General features: G+C 35.5%; 1 protein-coding gene across 2 annotated transcripts; it reads left to right on the top strand.

Moving 5' to 3' along the window:
- Positions 1–4,130: 4,130 nt before the first annotated feature.
- LOC125650209 (short transient receptor potential channel 6-like) lies at positions 4,131–20,964 on the top strand. Of its 2 annotated transcripts, XM_048878279.2 has the most exons (12): positions 4,133–5,215; positions 5,468–5,638; positions 5,735–5,902; positions 12,126–12,309; positions 12,382–12,669; positions 15,998–16,259; positions 16,381–16,612; positions 17,575–17,775; positions 17,960–18,010; positions 18,135–18,204; positions 18,344–18,519; positions 18,633–20,964. In XM_048878279.2, the coding sequence occupies exons 1-12, from the start codon at positions 4,448–4,450 to the stop codon at positions 18,849–18,851; spliced, it is 2,790 nt and encodes a 929-aa protein (XP_048734236.1). In that variant the 5' UTR covers positions 4,133–4,447; the 3' UTR covers positions 18,852–20,964. The 2 variants fall into 2 exon arrangements, with proteins under 2 accessions (XP_048734245.1, XP_048734236.1); XM_048878288.2 differs by lacking the exon at positions 12,382–12,669 and having other exon boundaries at positions 4,131–5,215.
- The last annotated feature ends 1,428 nt before the right edge of the window (positions 20,965–22,392 follow it).

The following is a 22,392-nucleotide window of genomic DNA, read 5'->3' as shown; positions in this document are numbered from 1 at the left end:
ACATACTTTATTATGATTAAAAATTTGGGAATTTTATCTTAAAATTCTGCATCATAGATTGATTAAGCGAAGGTAAAAGTCTGTAGGCCTATAAGAATTTACAATGCGATGTACAAGAATTTTGAATTGTTGGTATTGACAGATGTGTTAGCGAGCAGCGACACCTATGGGTAGAGAATGGAAAGAACACACATACTTTAAATGCCCCCCCCCCCCCCCCCCCCCCGGGTGGCAAAACGTCATTAACGCACATTTACATGTAAATTTGCACATAATACAGTGTATGTGTATATTTATAACGGAGTCTGCTATGTATATAACAACGGCAATTCATGATCTTACTAAGTTATTTAGTCAGCAAGTTAAACATCTTGTGTTTGATGTATTATTTTTTAACTAACAGAGACTTTGTGACCGCAGCACTCCAATCCTAAATAGGGAGGGCTTCTGGCAGTATATTTCGAAACTAACTACTTGTATCTTAATATTTAGATTAATAATGAGATGACCTTTTAATTCCATTTATTGTCTGTTAGTCTTTTAGCTATTTCATACCTGTTAATTCCTCATACTATGGATCGTAAACTTCGCCTTAGTTTTCATTGGTTCTGTTTCAATCTTTCTTTCCCGCTGTATCTCATCGGTTTCAACACTAATCCGCAGGATATCGGTAAATGTACGAACTTTCACATAAATTCATCCCAAATGAGGCAAACCTTTTATGCACACCGGACTCGTTCGCTTTAAATTTGATGTGATACATAAATACATACATGTACATGTATTATACCAGATGTAGAACTAAATAAAAGCAAGTTCGATTTAAGAAGGCGTTGGGGAAAATTGTTGAAATTTTTTTTTTATCTTTTACAATGTTGTTTTCGGGGGTGGGGGGCTTTTATTCATTGAATATGAAAATTGAAGTCTTTCAGCATGATTATCTTTTTTAATTCTTTTTTCTTTGTTAATATTTTTCATAGTATGTTAATGATTTTGAAATGCGTATGCATTAGTATGAAATATATGAAACGGTGGATTCTGTGGATGACTTCCCGCTCTCTCTGTAATTTCTGCTTCCCTTGTTCATGATTAACCTTTTATTTTGCAAAATGCTGACCTCTTCATAAAATAATTGCATACAATGTTTTCGTCTTCCGTTTCGTTTTCCGTTCCGCGTTTTAGCAACACCCCTTAAATTGGCAGTCAAGGCCATTGAGCAGTGAGGCTTGACCGAGACCTCGGTTTATATGGTCTTACCTCGTACACTGAATTGGGGGTTACTTTTCCTTATTCCGTAATTCTGAAATAAATATGAATATGCTAACGGAAAGTAACACAATTTAGTTACATCGTTGTCATTATAAGTAATATTATCATTTGATCAACTCTACTAAAATATAATAAAATATCGATGGAGGGTCCTTAATTTTCTTATGTAAAAGTTTTTCTGAGGTTTCGAGTGAAAACGAACCAGAAAAAATCATCATAAGAAACAAACCTCATGTCAGAGGACCTCACCTCTTGACAAATCTCATTGGTATGGTGTCCGGATAGGGCCTTTTGCAAAAGCGTGCACGTGACTGCGCGTTAGTCGCCGTCACGCCAACAAGCAACGCGCCTTCGTGCCCTCACGCCAACAAGCAACGTGCTTTCGCGCCGTCACGCCAACGAGCCACACGCCTTCGCGCCGTCACGGCAACAAACAGTGAGCTTGTCGGCGCGAAGACAAATGGTGTAAAGTTGCAGTGTTAGGGTGATGGCGCGTTGCTTGTCGGCGCGAAGCTTGTTGGCGTGAGAGCGCGAAGGTACGTTGCTTGTTGGCGTGACGGCGTGTTGTGACTAATGCGCAGTCACGCTTTTGCAATTGGCCCTATCCGGACACCATACATTGGGCTCCTGACTCCCGGTCCTCCCTATGTATCCGCGCACGAACAGACTGGGTTTGGGGATAACAGTAGTTTGTTGGTTTTTTTACCCGAGAACGATATGTTGCCCAAAGCCGCGAGCTGTATAATGACTGTATGCATCTGAGCAAACTAAGGTGCAAGTTAATTGATTCGAATGTTGACGTAATGAATCGATGACTGCTACATATAGCCTGGTTCCCGAAGCCTTCCGATGTGCAAGCAAGTCCAGGCACTCACTGTCGAATGGATTCTTCCACAGGAAAAAATCCAACGATGGGTTATCCAAGTGACACACTTGCTTGATTGTCTTATCCCCTTGTTTTCAAGCAAGTACGCGGTTCGTCAGATCGCGTATTTATCCATGTGTGTTAAATCAATCTAACTGTGTCACTTCGTTTTTTTTCTATTATTGATGGGTTGCATTGTGTTACTGCACAAGAATAATACGATATTTATTTTCCAAGGCTACCAGTTTTTAATATAGGCTAACATGGTGTATTGGTGCACACTTGCGTATCTGTACGGAAGAGGAACAGGTTCTACTCCTGTTGTTGGTTTTCATTTGAAGTAGCTGGTAGTGATCTTCCATTGTTTGAGAATATTTCAATATCATAGCATTAAATGTCAAAACACACACTTGTGCAGAAAACATGTTTGCTAATAAAATAGCTAAATTTCATTTATAACAATTATTTGCATAGAAAAGGTTTCTAATAAAAAGGGATGGTGATCAAGCATTTCTTGAGCAACACGTTCCGATCTAAAAGTTAGCAAATATCCCCATCAGTGTTATCTCCAAGTAACTGAAATGTGTCTGTGTTATATATTTCCAACATGAAACAACGCCAGATCTTCTCTTTCGGGTCTTTCAATTTATATATTTCTCTGGTCATACTTTCGGGTCTTTCACTTTATATATTTCTCTGGTTATACCTTCTGATCTTTCACTTTATATATTTCTCTGGTCATACATTGGAATGAACTGCTATTCCTCCTAATATTAGCTTAACTGCTTGATTTGAGAACTGACACTCTCAACTCCCTCCATATCTGCTTATGAACAGTCTCTCAAAATGCTCACCTGATTTAAAAATTAAAAACAATGTCACAAACATCAGTATCATCAGTGAAGATCTGTATTGTTATGGATCATATTGGCAGGGATAGTAGTAAATACACATGTATACATCACAAATATTAATTATGTCATAATTTTATAACATAAATAATGAAACAAGTCTGTAATTTCTGTAATTTTTTTTTTAGAAAAACTATGAATTTTAATGATGTCAATATATTTTCCATATTCATGCAGGTTTTACTTACACAAGAGAAGGGAATGCTAATGTTTGCTTGTGTGTCATATTCTCATTTTCAATCAAGTCTACTGAAAATATGGCTTCTCTTTATATAAGGATCTGAATCACATTTTACATTTGTATTTGCAATTGAAATGTATTCTAGATCTATTGCAATTAGTTTAAAGTTAAACTATATACACGTATTGGTTGAAATATATATATTAGAAGTCTCTAAGATAAACAACTTTGTATTCATTATTGATTTGTATTCACCTGAGGATGGATGTTAAAATCCAGAAAGCGCTAGTGATTTAAATATATTTTGGAACTGTATATTTTCCTGCTTTTTTATTGAATTATTTTGACTGTGTGATATCAACTCTTTCTATTTGGATTATATATATATATATATATATATATATATATATATGTATATGGTCTTATTGGAAAACAATTTCATTCGCATAGTGAATTGTCAAACGTTGTTGACTAATACATGCGTGACGCTAAGGTCGTAGTTCTCAATGAAGATTCTTTATCGTGTCATCACCTTCTAATGGTATGGGACCTTCTGCTTACAATACCCATCACTTTTGTTTTACTTCTAATGTCGGGCGCAGGTCGAGGTAACAGTCACTATGTTAAACAATTTAGTCGCCGGGATCGAAAATCGAACACGAAATCTTCCGTTTGCGATTGGAGAGCTCTGGCGACCGGTTGAATTGAGTGACACTTTACGTTGGTAGTATAGGAATTTTACTTTTAAACACTTCCTGTAAGAGCGCTGTGTATATTTTTCTTTTTAAATCCATAAAAGGAAATCGCACATGCGCTTAAACCAACACACTCCCGCGGGTGTCTGTGCTTCTATGTGTTCATGTTTTGCTGGTCGGGAACAGAAAAAAAATATCAAATATGACATTATGCATGCATTGTTCAGAAATTTACTTAATCTATTTCGTTCCGTTATTCGACCACTAGAATTGCAGTTAATTGTGTGTGTAATCAATGTCACGCTCGTGTATCAATATAAGGGCTTTACGCGATCATCATATTACCAGCATCCTACCAGCTGTCAACTAGATATCACAAATTGAACAAACACGTTAATACATGACAAATTAAGTACTGCTGTAACTTACATTTCCTCGGTTACGCGATCAAACAATAACGAAATGCAAGCTGGATACTAATCGCGCATTTTCGAATACTCTGCTCATAGTGTATAAGACCGTGATCATGAACAAGAAGCAAAAATCTATACAAATTTTGTCCGAGAGGTTGAGGCCAGGGTTACACGATGTAGATAGACAATACCTAGAGTCTTGTGAATTAGGAGACGACGATTTGGTAAGAAATCTGCTGAATTCCGGAAGGGTGTCTCCCGATCAGGAGGACACACAAGGAAGGACTGCCCTAGACCTCGCCATAGCGAACGGCCATGTTTCATTGGTAGTATTTCTCTCTGGAAAAGTGGGACCCAAGGTCATCCACCAGGGACTGCTTTGTGCAGTTGAAAATGGCCGTGAGGAGATCTGCGAAATTTTGCTGGAGAATTCAATCTATCAGTCTACCTTGAAAGAAAACACAAACGAATATTCTTCCATTGAAGGAATTATGTCTTCAAACGGTGACAAAGTGTCTGAAATATTTGATGACGATTCGTCGATGAGATGTAAAACTTCCCAGCTCTCTGAAATGACAATTAAAAAAATGCTGAAGGAGGCTCTCATTAAAGCAGCCATAAGAAATAACTTTCAGATAGTACAGATGGTCATGATAAAGGGTGCATCAGTTGACATCCCACATGATTATTTCTGTTCCTGTAAATCCTGTCTTGACGAACAGACAAGAGACTACATGGTGTTCTGTAACAGACGACTGGATACCTTTCGAGCGCTTGCCAGTCCTGCATACATTTCCCTTACAGAGGAAGATCCTGTAATGGCGTCGTTCTTTCTGAGCAAAAAATTCAAACAGCTTCAGGTCATGGAAACAGAGTATAAGGTATACATAATGTAGAAATCACTGTACATCATAAAGTTCTGCATGTTAGTTATGGTTTCTGAAGAACCGCTCACTAATTTTTACTCTTTTGATATTACCTAAGGTTTCTTTGCACAATTGTAAATTTATACAAATATGATCTTACTTTTACATTAAATAACAATCAAAACTTGTCCAAAGAAATATGTGTCTGTATATTATGTACTACCTGACGTTTGTTAGTACTAGTATTTCAATGTCTGGTAATTGCAGAGCACGTATGAAGAACTGGATTCCCAAGTACAGGGGTTCACTCTCGAGCTGTTAAACCAGTGTCGTACGTCGGAAGAAGTCAGATACCTTTTGGATTCACCCGAAAATGACGAATCGTCGCCCGAAAGTTTCCCTCTTCTACACGTGGCTCTTCAGATGGAACAGAAAAAGGTTAGTGCGTGCATATGGTTGAAAGATGTACATGTATATAAAATGTATACACTTTTTTTTCAAAAAGAATATGACATGTGAAACGGAACATTTCAGTTTGTGTCGCACCCAAAGTGTCAGGCTCAAGTGTCAGCTCTCTGGTTCAGTGGTCTTAAAGGAATGCGTCATTTGAACCGGTTTGAGTTTTTGATGTTGTCTATTCCTCTTGGAATGGTTATCTTGCCCATCTTGTCTCTGGTGTTTATTCTTGCGCCTTGGAGCAAGGTAAGATTACAGAGTATTTCTATTGATTTGTTTTATCTTATTGGTGGATTAAATGTAAATAGTAGATTATCAATTTATTTCGCTCGAACATAGAGATGTTTTGTAAAATATGTTCAATAACGTGACCCCCTAAATGCGTAAATCTTTAAGCTCTATAGATTTCAAGATAACGTATGTCATACATAGTTGATGGCCATTACTCACTTGTTGCAGGGATCAATATTCACACCATGCTTTTTGTATAAAATGATAAAAAGAAATAATTCAATTGAATTTTCTTGATATAGAATATAACTGTAAAATGGAGCGAAGAGTCGTTTTATAAAAAACAATCTTTTCATACTACTACCACACTGTGCATTAATATCTGAAGTTTTCGTCCTCATCGAAACACAGTTAGAGTAAATTGACATTCGATGTGCTCTCCAATCCATATCTACTAGACTCGTTTTAGATGAAATATTGATAATTTAAAAGATATGTTTGACGCTCCATGCCAGCATACTTCATGTAAGCACTTCATGAAAAGTACATTGGTGTGAAGCGTTGCTGTTCATCCCCCTCATCTATTTTCAAAAATGATTTTTTTTAAATATTCACATTCTACTCTTATTTCTGTCGGAATTCCGAACCGTTAAATAGATGTTCTATATTCACCAAGCTTCATACGCACATTGTTTACAATGCATCGAAGATTTCATGAGGAACAACAATTGGTAAAGATATCGAAGGCTATCACGTTCAAAGTATATATATGTATATATATATATGTATATATATATATATATATATATATATATATATATATATATATATATATATATATATAATCCAAATAGAAAGAGTTGATATCACACAGTCAAAATAATTCAATAAAAAAGCAGGAAAATATACAGTTCCAAAATATATTTAAATCACTAGCGCTTTCTGGATTTTAACATCCATCCTCAGGTGAATACAAATTTTAAAATTTTAAAATTTGTATTCACCTGAGGATGGATGTTAAAATCCAGAAAGCGCTAGTGATTTAAATATATTTTGGAACTGTATATTTTCCTGCTTTTTTATTGAATTATATATATATATATATATATATATATATATATATATATATATATATATATATGGTTTTGGCGCATACTTCGCATTCGGGAGGCCTGGGTTCAATTCTAGTACCCGGTGCAGCGTCAAACTTAACACGTACAAGTATAGCAAACCTAACACGTACAAGTATAGCAAACCTAACACGTACAACTATAGCAAACCTAACACGTACAAGTATAGCAAACCTAACAAATACAAGTATAGCAAACCTAACACGTACAAGTATAGCAAACCTAACAAATACAAGTATAGCAAACCTAACAAATACAAGTATAGCAAACCTAACACGTACAAGTATAGCAAACCTAACACGTACAAGTATAGCAAACCTAACACGTACAAGTATAGCAAACCTAACAAATACAAGTATAGCAAACCTAACAAATACAAGTATAGCAAACCTAACACGTACAAGTATAGCAAACCTAACACGTACAAGTATAGCAAACCTAACACGTACAAGTATAGCAAACCTAACACATACAAGTATAGCAAACCTAACACATACAAGTATAGCAAACCTAACAAATACAAGTATAGCAAACCTAACACATACAAGTATAGCAAACCTAACAAATACAAGTATAGCAAACCTAACACGTACAAGTATAGCAAACCTAACACGTACAACTATAGCAAACCTAACAAATACAAGTATAGCAAACCTAACACGTACAACTATAGCAAACCTAACACGTACAAGTATAGCAAACCTAACAAATACAAGTATAGCAAACCTAACAAATACAAGTATAGCAAACCTAACAAATACAAGTATAGCAAACCTAACACGTACAAGTATAGCAAACCTAACACGTACAAGTATAGCAAACCTAACACTTACAAGTATAGCAAACCTAACACGTACAAGTATAGCAAACCTAACAAATACAAGTATAGCAAACCTAACACATACAACTATAGCAAACCTAACACATACAAGTATAGCAAACTTAACACGTACAAGTATAGCAAACCTAACAAATACAAGTATAGCAAACCTAACACGTACAACTATAGCAAACCTAACACGTACAAGTATAGCAAACCTAACACATACAAGTATAGCAAACCTAACACGTACAAGTATAGCAAACCTAACAAATACAAGTATAGCAAACCTAACACGTACAACTATAGCAAACCTAACACATACAAGTATAGCAAACCTAACAAATACAAGTATAGCAAACCTAACACGTACAAGTATAGCAAACCTAACACGTACAACTATAGCAAACCTAACAAATACAAGTATAGCAAACCTAACACGTACAAGTATAGCAAACCTAACACGTACAAGTATAGCAAACCTAACACGTACAACTATAGCAAACCTAACACGTACAAGTATAGCAAACCTAACACGTACAAGTATAGCAAACCTAACAAATACAAGTATAGCAAACCTAACACGTACAACTATAGCAAACCTAACACGTACAAGTATAGCAAACCTAACACGTACAAGTATAGCAAACCTAACAAATACAAGTATAGCAAACCTAACACGTACAAGTATAGCAAACCTAACATGTACAACTATAGCAAACCTAACACGTACAAGTATAGCAAACCTAACACGTACAAGTATAGCAAACCTAACACGTACAAGTATAGCAAACCTAACACGTACAAGTATAGCAAACCTAACAAATACAAGTATAGCAAACCTAACAAATACAAGTATAGCAAACCTAACACGTACAAGTATAGCAAACCTAACACGTACAAGTATAGCAAACCTAACACGTACAAGTATAGCAAACCTAACACGTACAAGTATAGCAAACCTAACACATACAAGTATAGCAAACCTAACAAATACAAGTATAGCAAACCTAACAAATACAAGTATAGCAAACCTAACACGTACAAGTATAGCAAACCTAACACGTACAAGTATAGCAAACCTAACACGTACAAGTATAGCAAACCTAACAAATACAAGTATAGCAAACCTAACACGTACAAGTATAGCAAACCTAACACGTACAAGTATAGCAAACCTAACAAATACAAGTATAGCAAACCTAACACGTACAAGTATAGCAAACCTAACAAATACAAGTATAGCAAACCTAACACGTACAAGTATAGCAAACCTAACACGTACAAGTATAGCAAACCTAACACGTACAAGTATAGCAAACCTAACAAATACAAGTATAGCAAACCTAACACGTACAAGTATAGCAAACCTAACACGTACAAGTATAGCAAACCTAACACGTACAAGTATAGCAAACCTAACAAATACAAGTATAGCAAACCTAACAAATACAAGTATAGCAAACCTAACACGTACAAGTATAGCAAACCTAACACGTACAAGTATAGCAAACCTAACACGTACAAGTATAGCAAACCTAACACGTACAACTATAGCAAACCTAACACGTACAACTATAGCAAACCTAACACGTACAAGTATAGCAAACCTAACACGTACAAGTATAGCAAACCTAACACGTACAAGTATAGCAAACCTAACACGTACAAGTATAGCAAACCTAACAAATACAAGTATAGCAAACCTAACAAATACAAGTATAGCAAACCTAACAAATACAAGTATAGCAAACCTAACACGTACAAGTATAGCAAACCTAACAAATACAAGTATAGCAAACCTAACACATACAAGTATAGCAAACCTAACACATACAAGTATAGCAAACCTAACAAATACAAGTATAGCAAACCTAACAAATACAAGTATAGCAAACCTAACACGTACAAGTATAGCAAACCTAACACGTACAAGTATAGCAAACCTAACACGTACAAGTATAGCAAACCTAACAAATACAAGTATAGCAAACCTAACACGTACAAGTATAGCAAACCTAACACGTACAAGTATAGCAAACCTAACAAATACAAGTATAGCAAACCTAACAAATACAAGTATAGCAAACCTAACAAATACAAGTATAGCAAACCTAACACGTACAAGTATAGCAAACCTAACAAATACAAGTATAGCAAACCTAACACGTACAAGTATAGCAAACCTAACAAATACAAGTATAGCAAACCTAACAAATACAAGTATAGCAAACCTAACAAATACAAGTATAGCAAACCTAACACGTACAAGTATAGCAAACCTAACACGTACAAGTATAGCAAACCTAACACGTACAAGTATAGCAAACCTAACAAATACAACTATAGCAAACCTAACACGTACAACTATAGCAAACCTAACAAATACAAGTATAGCAAACCTAACACGTACAACTATAGCAAATGTAACCACGTACAAGTATAGCTTTTTAAAAAAGCTTGCCGAATTTTAGCAACAACTTTTTAAAATGTAGTTGAATTATCTCTTTGTTTTCATTATTGAAATGTGCTAAAATAGATATCTTTACAAAAGCAGTATCCTGAGTCCCTTTGTATAAGATTTTCTTCACAAGTATGACCTTGAATATGAATGGTATTTGTACTAATCAAAGATCATTGTTCCCCATATTAACACTGATTAAAGCTTCTATATCAAAACGAAGAAAAGGAAATTTTTAGTGTGCTTAATAGATAATTTTTGAGCCGCCTCGCGTGGCAAGCTACTCCTTGGCATCGCGTCCGTCCTGCAGATTCACCGCTTCACTACCACCTTAGCTCATGCGCAATTGAATATAGTTCGACTGGCAGTGTGTCAATGGAACGCACACATTGTTTTTGAAAGAATGTGAAAATATTTTAGAATCAAGCAAGACCTAGAAAAGATGATAATTGTTATTAGAATGTGAGCAATTATAAGGAAATGAAAATTTGTCCTAGAAGAATTGAATAATTTTAATACCACAGAAGTGTAGAAAGAATGCAAAAGCTTTAAGTTAACCTGATACAAATAGTATAGTGATAAATTAAAAGCAACTTAATGTATAATATAATGTTACTGACCTATTCGTTCTTAAGATTAGCATATTTTTCAATTGCCATTGATATACAAACAAAAATGGTAGCACTGCAATCATTGATTGTATATTAAAATTATTCTATATGTCTACTTGCAATATATATATAACAATAATTAACATATTATCCTGATATGACATGGGGATATCGTAAACAAAAATCAGTCTCTAATAAAACGCAGGGCTTGAATAACCATCATCACACAACAACGAGTATTTCTGTTTTTATGCAAAAAATGAGATAATTTCTCTGAATAATGATATCATATAAATGTCTTGTAATAGTTCATTCCCTACCTTCGGCTCATACATGAGAGAGTAACGAACGACAACTCTGCATGAAAGATTGGTAGTTGTATGTCAATCTCATTCATTGCTATTTTCTTTTGTTCGTTTTGTCATTTTTTAAAGATTGAAAATCTTGTTAAATTGTTAATGGGAACGTAGATTAGATCACAGAAAAAATATCACCAATATGTAGAACGGCATTTTAACAAATGGAAATTAAGAAAATTTTCACATCATGCATTTTCTACCAATCGCAACAGAGATGAAGTGCACAGTCCGAAGATTGTTAATTACTTCAACAATGTATACCGTCTTCCTTGCAAAACGGTAATAATATAGGTAGTGACTGTTCCTTCGCCAAGTGCTCGACATTAGAAGTGAAAGTCGTACGTCTTTCAAATATGACCTTAAAAATGGAGGTCCTGTATTTCGGTAGGCTTTGGCACGATAAAGAACCCTCGCTATTATGGTATTGAGCGCCATGCAAAATGCGTGGCACTTCACTTAAAGGACACACCTCGTGTTTTCAAAGCATACAAAATTATATGCATTTTGTCTTCCTTGTGCTTATAGAAATTAATTGTAATAGTTCGTTCGCCGAAATATTGCGATAATTAGCCACAATACGGACTTAAACCTAAGCCCCGATTTCAAAAAGCCAGAGAGTTAATTAGTTAGGTAGTCACGTGGTACAGTGACACGTGACGTCATAAGCTGGTGGCGTTGGTGCACGACTGAAACTTTCTCGAATGGGACGATAAATAAATAAACTCAAGATATTGATCTACCAGAGAGATCAACATACAAGAAATTAAGAACCACCATGAATATGCATTATGTTTTTTCAAACCACGAAAGCTTTGATCTCGAGCAATAGTGAATTTACAGTAGTTAAATCTGTGCAGGTGACATTATTGCTGAACACTCCCTCCACACGTTTCCTTAGCTACACGTGTTCTTACATCACATTCCTGTGTCTCATCGTGTTGGGCAAGATCCAGTTTAGCAACATGTGGGTCTCCCTGGGTTGTGATCAGACAACACCTATTAGTTACGTCATCATTGTCCTCATATTCATGTGGATTATTGGTAAGTAATATTTTATTCAGCTTTGTAGCAACCGCAAATACTAGCAATTAGTAATAAGTTAACATATTTTAGGTTGGATTTGGGAAGAGATAAAACAATTGTTTGACCAAGGTGCCATAAATTACTTCCGATCTGTTTGGAACATCATTGACTCTTTAATGCTAACATTTTTGCTGACATCTTTCACGCTGGATTTCGTCATTCCTATAAGATTGCGGAGTGCGATGGCTTTTCATCAGCTGAATTACAATGTTTCTGGAGAGAATATCAACATCAATCAACTTCTTTTCTGTTACGAAGTTGGAGAAGGAGCGAGCTATTTCTCGCCTGACAACCAGTGCCCCACATCAACAGTTGGAGGTGGGAAACATTATAGATGTCTTATAAGAAATATATTAAATGAAATCTTAGGAAGCTTGAGGGTCACATCTCACTCAATATCAAACAAAATATTCGTGTTATAGAGCGTTATTATTAATATTTAAGTTTTACCAGTCAAAACAAAGAATCATTGTCAAACAAAACAAACAAAATGAAAGATAGACCACGGATAAGTATACAGTGGCTGAAGATATGGGTTATGCATACAGTGGCTGAAGATATGGATACAGTGACAGGGGATAAAGGGACAAGATATGTGGATTACGGATAAAGTGACAGGGAATATGGGTTATGGATAAAGTGACAGGGAATATGGGTTATGGATAAAGTGACAGGGAATATGGGTTACAGATAAAGTGACAGGGAATATGGGTTACAGATAAAGTGACAGGGAATATGGGTTACAGATAAAGTGACAGGGAATATGGGTTATGGATAAAGTGACAGGGAATATGGGTTATGGATAAAGTGACAGGGAATATGGGTTACGGATAAAGTGACAGGGAATATGGGTTACGGATAAAGTGACAGGGAATATGGGTTACGGATAAAGTGACAGGGAATATGGGTTACGGATAAAGTGACAGGGAATATGGGTTACAGATAAAGTGACAGGGAATATGGGTTACGGATAAAGTGACAGGGAATATGGGTTACAGATAAAGTGACAGGGAATATGGGTTACGGATAAAGTGACAGGGAATATGGGTTACGGATAAAGGGACAGGGAATATGAGTTACGGATAAAGTGACATGGATATGGATAAGCTGAGAACCATGTGTATCCGCCTTGTTCTGTAGGACGTCACGAGGCATGAATTATGATTATGTTTCATTAAGTTTACATTGATAAAATCTTTCTAACTTAATGGGACTTATGAGCATTTGGATATGGGTCATGACACACCATATTTTCGTAGTTAAAGAAAATTTTTCGCAAGTTTTTATGTTACAAAAGTATAGTGGCATATTTCTGCCCCTTAAATTCTAGAGATTATGTTGACATGCAAGATAAGTATGTAGACATGCAACATAAGCTAAACTAATTTAGTTGCATGTCAACATAATTAAGTTGCATGTCTTATGTTGGACGTCACATACTGTCGAGTTTGATATTTTTAAAAAAAAAAATTCTAATGCGGATCCGATCACACATTTCATGCATGTCAACATAACTTAGTTGCATGTTGACATTTATGTTGCATGTCAGCTTAATGTCGACATAAATTATATAGCAGTTACCCCATACAATATTGTTGGTTATGTGCAGATACCCGATGGGCGTAGTCATAATGCCACTCGGGAGCTATGCTTCCTCGTGTCATTATGACCAACATAATCAACAATATCATATGGGGTAAGTGACTTGTACCATAATTTACTATTATTCATTATATTTTATTATAGCTTTCGGAAGCGCGGTCGCCTGTTTACAATATGATGCCAATTGTTTTTTTGTTTTTTTTAAAAAAAAAAATTTTAACTTTACATTACACTTTGTACACGATATATTTCTATTAAAATGACTTTCTATCACCAAAATGGTATAATCATTAATTTTTTATTTTTATTTTTTTAATCTTTTTTTTTTAATGCATATAAAAGTTAGGACTGTTGGTTCTGATATTTCTATTTCATATTTACTCATTTTACGACTTCTAGTACCGGTATTTGCTTCAAAGAATTGAAATTAGATACAATTAAAATTCTAAGAACCCATATTTGTACATTTTTCTGTTTAAAAATTTAGCAACATATTTAATTGGTGATGGTACATGTACTTACTCTTTTAAAAATCCTATTTGATATTCTTCATTGTAATACATATTTTGACTAAATGGGCTGAAAAACAATTACATGTATATACAATGAATTAAAAAAAATCGGTGAAACATAAGCGAAAAAAAAATTAAGAATTGTATGGCGCAAAACCATAAAAGAAACACAAGTCTGATTGGCCGCCGCTGTTCACCCTGTCTGCAAAACAAGTTTATCTCTCAAACGCGTTCTTATCACGTGGCTGGGTCTTTTAGAAGAATCTTTATAAATGATACCTGTATTCCTACTTACACATATTTCTCAACTTGTTCGCACACATGGAGGAGAATATGGAAATAGAAAGTCTTTGGGACAAAACCACTGACGATATTATCTTGTCTCAAGCTTCAAATGAGAATGAGTGCGATATTTATTTGGGGAACTTAGTCTGAGTTAGTTATATGGGCAATTTTGATCTGGAAGAACTTCATACAGTGAATAGTGATGTTGTTATTTCGAGTTTGTGGGCGGGGTTTGAAGAAAAGTGTGGGTTATGTACAGATAACCAACACTTTTAACAAAAGAAAACATGCCAAACTATGGTACAAAGAAAAATAACTTATTTTTATGGGGGCAGAAGTATGCCACCATAGAAAACTTGTGATGTAGACAAAGAATTCATATGCTTTTACTCTCTTGTCCAACAGACCGTGCTTTAGAATCACGACACGCTTACCGTTGTCTTCATTGTAACTGTCTTTTACTAGCAATGAAAATAAAAGATATACTTTCATCAGATATAGTAATAATAGCTAAAGCAAACGTTCGATTTAAACATATTTAGACCCTACCAACATAACACTTTGTTAACTGTATTTACTATGAAGAGTAAATGATAATTATTTTCATTACTATTACTATAAAGATTATTTTCATTACTAGGACTGGCAAAATTATCACTTTAGGTCTGCAGAACTGTAGCTCTCTGGAAAAAACATATCCACCCTTATAAAAACCTTCCATTTACGGCACAGAAAAGAATGCGCACGGCCTAATATCGCTGCATTCTTGCATCGCTGGCTCATAAATTTAATTACAAAAAAAATCTGAACATATTTTGCTACTATACTTGTTTCCAAACATACCTTCAATATATATAGATATAAGGCCTCAATCGTGCGCATTTTTTTTCCTGCGCCGTAAATCGAAGGTTTTTATAAGAGGTGGATCTATAGCTCTCTGATCTGTCCCAACATTTTTTCAGAGAGCTACAGTTCTGCAGCTATATCAATTTATGATAAACACTCGGATGTTTTACAATCAGGGCTACTGAATGCCAGTATTTTACAGTCAATTAAATATGTCAATTGCCTTCACAACGTATGCAAGGTTTTCTTTATTTGGAGGTTGAAATAATATACATATAATCATACAAACAATTGGCATTCGACAACAACCTGATAACCAATTTTCACATTTTATTGAAACATGTACCGAATGAAGTATTTCAATCCAGACCAGAAACTGTCATCCTTAGAAATAATTTTAGTTGACTGGATGCCAGACTGGATCCCGGATCCCGAGCTGATAGCTGACATTATGTTTTCTGCTGGTATTATACTCAGTATCGCTAGAATCTCCTTCATCATGCCTGCTAATGAAACATTTGGAACCATGCTCGTCTCCTTCAGAAGAACGTTTGGAGACCTTGTAAAATTACTGGCGATGTTCGTTCTCATCCTGCTGAGTTTCTCCTGTGGACTAGCTGCTCTGTATGCCGCACATGTTTGTCAGACACCGCATTTTCAAGGGTTAAGTTTTACCTTATTTTATTGTTTCAGTTCATATATCAAACGAAAAATTCTGATGAATATAGAGGGTCACATTCTATTTGTCAGTGTAATGTTTTGGTAAAGAAGTTTATATTTGCAGATTTAGTGGTGTAATTTTTGTCCTGATATGGTCTCTGCTGGGTTTCGGTGAGGGTAACACTCCTGTATTGAATCGAAGTGCACCAATGACCTCCATCACCAACAATCCATCACGTATCGAGTTGACGGAGTGGTTCGGCTATGCTATATATGGAGTTTATGTGTTCGCTGCTATTGTTGTGCTTATGAACTTGCTGATAGCTGTCATGAGCAATACTTTCCAAGAAGTCCAGGTACATCCATACATAACAGTTTATTCAGAAAATCAACAAGTGCTAGCGAAATATATTTTATTTTACTTAAATTAAACTCTTAGCAATAGCAAAAATCGGCACTTGATTTGAGGAAGTTGGCGTTAACACATTGATTTCCTGACCGTTTTACTAATAGCAAGAACACTTCATAAAAATTTGTTTCTGTGAACTAATAATTTCATCCTTTTGTCTTAGGTCTAATGTCACAACTACAAAAGATATGATTTTCAATCTGCAACTCTAGCCTTACTGATTAATATGACTTTGTACGGACCAATTTTGAAAATTTATTTTATTATTACGTTTATTTCATGAACAAGAATGATCGATCGCAGTAGCTCAGTGGTAGAGCGTTCGCTCCGTAACCGTTGCTCTCTGGGGAAAAAAAGTAGGACAGATAAGAGAGCTACATTTCACCCCTTATAAAACCTTCGATTTACGGCGCACAAAAAACTATCAAACGAAATCATTTGAAGCTGTGAGTTTTCGGTTCGTATGGGGCTTTAATGAATATTTGAAGGTATGTTTGGACACAAGTATAGTAGGAAAATATGTTAGGATTTTTTTATATCAAATTTATTAGACGGCAATACAAGACTACAACGATATAAGGCCTCAGCCGTGCGCACATTTTTGTGCGCCGTAAATCGAAGGTTTTTATAAGGGGTGGATTTAAAGCTCTCTGATCTGTCCCAACATTATTTCAGAGAGCTACAGTTCTGCAGCTACATTGCCGGTGAAGGGCTGCAAAATTTAGGCCTATGCTCGGCGCTTACAGACTTTGAGCAGGGAGGGATCATTTATCGTGCCACACCTGCTATGAAACAGGACCTCGGTTTTTGTGGTCTCATCCGAAGGACTGCCCCATTTAGTCGCCTCTTAGGACAAGCAAGGGGTACTGGGGTATACAACTTGTCTTATAATGGTCATTAATTTTGTAGGACGAGAGAGATACTGAGTGGAAATTTTCTCGCACTGAATTATGGATGACATTTATTGAACCCGGGTGTCCAGTGGCTCCACCCTTCAACATAATACCAACTGTCCAAAATGTTTGCACCGCGTGGAAAAAGTTCCTTTCTATCTGTGTTTCTTGCAGGAAACACAAACTCAAAATAAACAAGAAAAGAAAGTCAAAGAAGGTAATATATATATATATATATATATATATATCTAAGGAATATTTAATAAAAATATCACAAAGCCGAATGAGTATACTCGACTAGTTTCTTTAATTCTTCAAGAGTTTAATATTATTTCATATGCATACAGAATATGTATGTCGTTTCCACTTCCACATTCATATTTAGCATATCTATTTTTCAGAGATTGGATGAAGAAATGACATATTCGCCCTCTTGTCCAAGTTCACGACAGGTTGATGTGTTCTTGTTTTATTCTAACTTTTAAAGATTCTTGTAATTTTATCCCCTCTATATGGGTATCAAATGTACATATATATATATATATATATATATATTAGAACTTTTCTTTATTATAGAGTGTTATGTGTGCTTTAATACAAAGATACATAGTGCAGGCCTCGCGAGAAAAGTTGGAAAGCGACGAAGGTATAATGTTAGATTTTGAAATACTATAGTAACTCTAGTAGGTTCTAAAATATCATTACCCGTATGGTATTTTCAGAGTACTCGACAAGTACAATGATTATATCGAAAAACATGTATTATATATCTGCTTCTCAACTAGATGCATCAGAGGACCGCATACGGCGATTGATTGAACGAACAAGTTCCCGCCTAGACAAACGACTGGATGAAATCACGGGTCACGTGCAACATGTTGATGATCATGTGTCTCACGTTGATCAGGGCGAAAAGGATATTCAACAAATGCAGAAAGAAGAAATGAAAATGACTAATTTGGTACATAATCAATTTGATTAAACGCTTTTGGTTGATTATATTAAGTTCTACTTTTGTGCTACTTATGTGGACTATTATCAATCAAATGGAACCTTCATTTTGACTTTTTTCAGTTGTTAAAAACTCAAGAAAAATACAGAGAAATGTTGCAAAGACAGTGGGAAGAAGGGCAAATGTTTCGAGAAAGGCGTTTACAGGAAGTGAAGTCGATGCGCGGACAAAGAGAGCACCTTCTCCAACAGCACATGTTTGAGGAAGCACGCAGATTGGAAGAGACAATAGCGGACACGCTGGAAGAGGCTGATTACATACCACGAACAACTCTGGCATGATGGAAGTTATATAATGAATGCGTGTGACATATTGTCAGCTTCTTTTCCATCTAAAAAAACTTATTTTATGGTCGTTTTCTACAAATTATAAGCAAAGTTTTAAGGTTTTGTTAAGTCATATGTTTGCCCACCAGAACTGAGAGCTCAAGTGAGCTTTTCTGATAACTTTGTCCGGCTTCCGTCTGTAAACTTTTTATATTTTCGACTTCTTTTCTAGAACCACTGGACCAATTTCATTCAAACTTGGCACAAATTATCCTTAGAGAAAGGTGATTTAAGTTTGTTCAAATGAAGGGCAATTTTTATTTTTTTTTAAGTGGAGATAATTTTTTAAAAAGACAAAATCAAAGTGGGGTAATTTAAAAATATTCCGTGAAAACAACTAGGCCAAAAAGTTTAAATTTACATGAAAGCTTCCTGACATCGTGAAAATTTAAGTTTTTCAAATGACAGCCTTCGTGTGTAGAGTTGGGCCACAATAGGGAATAAAAGTTTTACATCGAAACATATAGGAAAAATCTTTGATAATCTCATTAACAGCAGGACCATAATTAATCGTATTGATATGCAAGCATCCCCAGGTAGTGCAGATTTAAGTTTGTTCAAATTGCGGTCCCAGGAGGTAGGTTGGGGCCACAATAGGGAATCAAAGTTTTACATGGGAATATATAGGAAAAATCTTCTAAATAATAGCAGTTCCATTATTACTCATATTGATATGCAAACATTCCCAGGTAGTGTGCATTGAAGTTTGTTCAAACCATGACCCTCGGGAATAGGATGGGGTCAGAAAAGGGAATCAAAGTTTTTCATTGGAAAAATATGGGAATATATAGGGAAAATATGGGAATATATAGGGAAAATGTTTTAAAATCTTCTTATAACAACAGGGCCATTATTACTCATATTCATATGCAAGCTCACCTTGTTCATACCCCCGGGAGTACGGTGGGGCCACAATATGGGATCAAAGTTTTACATGGGAATATATTGGGAAAAAATCTATATAAGGCCGCAAACGTGCCCATAAAGCGCAGGGTTTTTTTTATAAGGGGTGGGTCTTTAGCTTTTTGGTCTGTCCCAATATTTTCCCAGAGAGCTATAAATCTGCCTGCAGTTATGCGAATTCAAGTTTGTTCAATTCAAGGATCCCCGGGGGTGGGGGAGGTTGGGCCTGGGTTGATCAAAGTTTATATAGGAACGTACAGGAAATTAGTTGAAACAAATCCTTTTCAAGAGTAGCATGGGTACAGTAAATCATATCAATTTGCAAACATCCCGAAATTGCGCATACATGCAGCTAAAATCGGGGAAGGGGGTCATTGCTTTTGTCAATCTATCTGTCTTTCCGAAAATTTAGCCGTGCTTATAATTTTTGAATGGTTAGTGATATTCCATGCTTATAATTTTTGAATGGTTAGTGATATTCCGTGCTTATAATTTTTGAATGGTTAGTGATATTCCGTGCTTATAATTTTTGAATGGTTAGTGATATTCCATGCTTATAATTTTTGAATGGTTAGTGATATTCCATGCTTATAATTTTTGAATGGTTAGTGATATTCCATGCTTATAATTTTTGAATGGTTAGTGATATTCCGTGCTTATAATTTTTGAATGGTTAGTGACCATGCGTACCCTCCTTGTGACTTTCTTTTGGTTCCAAAGTTTTTGACCTTATATTTATAACCTTGAATTTTGATCCACTTTTCATAAAAGTTAACCTAGGCAATATCTCCTGAACTGTTTAAGATAGGGCTTTCATATTTTCTATATTCATATTCCTTATTACTAGACCTTACATTTTATACCATCTTTTGACCTTGTATCATGGTTATGTCGTGACCTTTGGGGCTAGGTTGGGGCCACAATGTGAAATCAATTTTTTTTCCATCCGAATACATGTACAGATTTCTTTTTAAAAATCACATCAGTAGGGCCAAGGTTACTCAGGTGAGCGATGTGGTCCATGGGCCTCTTGTGTTTAGTTGGTCAATATCTTCTCTTTTTTTCGCAGATGAATATGTCTGTAACGGTTCTTGCTAGCAAAAACACCGGGAGGTGATATTTCTGTCTATAACATAACCTGCTAAATAAATTGTAATCAAATGGATTTGTCTTATCCCCGAGAAACGTAGTTTTCATGCAAGGGAGGGGAATTTTACCCTCAACTATTGACCGAGATTTGTGAATATTGACCGAGATTTGTGAGTATTGGCCGAGATTTGAGACTATTGACTTCGCAAACGCGTGCACAATACTGATGTCACGTATTGCTTACCACGCAAATGTTAGTTTCAAGTTCAGCGACATTATATTTTCAATATGAAGAGTTATATAAATTCATGTAGGTTATAAGATAAAACAATTAATACACCCATTATCAGACCGGGTCTTTGACCACCCCGGTGGGTTAATTACTCTCGGCCAAGAGGTTGATCACAGCTCCGTTGGGAAAATATATTGGAATGTTAATAGGTTATTGACTGCAGGAATATCGGGAAACATATCCGCCCGAGGTCGTTGTGCGGTAAAGCGGACTGAGTTTGAGTACATTTCCCGATATTCAGTCAGTAACCTTTTTATTATGTATTTTTTCAAATTCTAACTGTTGCAGTGTATATTCCTCTACATTGCTTACGTGCATTACTATATTTTTACATTTCCTATGCTTTTGCCGTCGAATTCTTCCCCAATTGAAATGATAGGTACTTCCTCATGAATGTGAATAAAGGGAGTATGAATCTTGTTAAATATAGTAAGACTATTTTAACGGATGGGAATTCCAACAGAAATGAAAGTAAAATGTAGATATAAAAAATAAAATACATGAGGCTATAAACAGCAACGCTTCACGCCAACAGTTTTCTAAATGCTAGTGTAAAGCGTCGTTATTCATACCCTCATGCATTTTCAAAATTGAAATTTATATCTTAATTGACATTGCCTATTTTGATATTTTCCCTATCGGTTCTAGTTCTATAGAGAGTACCTGGCGTTTCCTGAACCATAAAACAATTGTCAGTCAAGCCGAAGTCCTCAGGCGATATTGGGTTATTGGTGCGATAAAATCATGGATTGACCTCATCAGAATACTATAATCGTATTTTATTATATAATAATTCCTAGCTCTCTAATTGGCTGAGATCCAACAATGTAGAAATCATACTACGTTATGTTTACCTGCACGTGACCTTCCAGGTGAACATAAGGAATTATTTTTCCACATAGGACCAAAAATAGACCTTCCAGGTGAACATAAGGAATTATTTTTTCCACATAGGACCAAAAATAGGTCGTTGAAACTTACAATTAAAGCAAAGAACAATCTTGAAGGTTTTTTTTAATCATTTAATCATATAATAAAACAATTATTGCTGTTTTTGAGGTCAATACGATGATTTAGCCACCTTCGGAGTACAATATTCACCCTTCGGGCTCGGTGAATATTATACTCCTCAGGTGTCTAATTCATCGTATTGACCTCAAAAACAGCAATAATTGTATAATATCGCTCGATTCAACTATATTGTACAGGGAG

This window comes from Ostrea edulis, chromosome 1, assembly GCF_947568905.1.
Source record: "Ostrea edulis chromosome 1, xbOstEdul1.1, whole genome shotgun sequence".
In the NCBI taxonomy this organism is placed as follows: domain Eukaryota; kingdom Metazoa; phylum Mollusca; class Bivalvia; order Ostreida; family Ostreidae; genus Ostrea; species Ostrea edulis.
Note: the sequence above shows the minus strand (reverse complement) of the source record. Positions and strands in the feature narration are given on the sequence as shown.

Excerpts from the sequence above, each read along its gene's own strand:
- LOC125650209 (XM_048878279.2), top strand. The coding sequence starts at position 4,448 with ATGAACAAGAAGCAAAAATCTATACAAATTTTGTCCGAGAGGTTGAGG. Across the intron at positions 12,670-15,997 it reads CCCCACATCAACAGTTGGAG|TTGACTGGATGCCAGACTGG; the intron begins GTGGGAAACATT and ends AAATAATTTTAG. Across the intron at positions 16,260-16,380 it reads CAGACACCGCATTTTCAAGG|ATTTAGTGGTGTAATTTTTG; the intron begins GTTAAGTTTTAC and ends TTATATTTGCAG.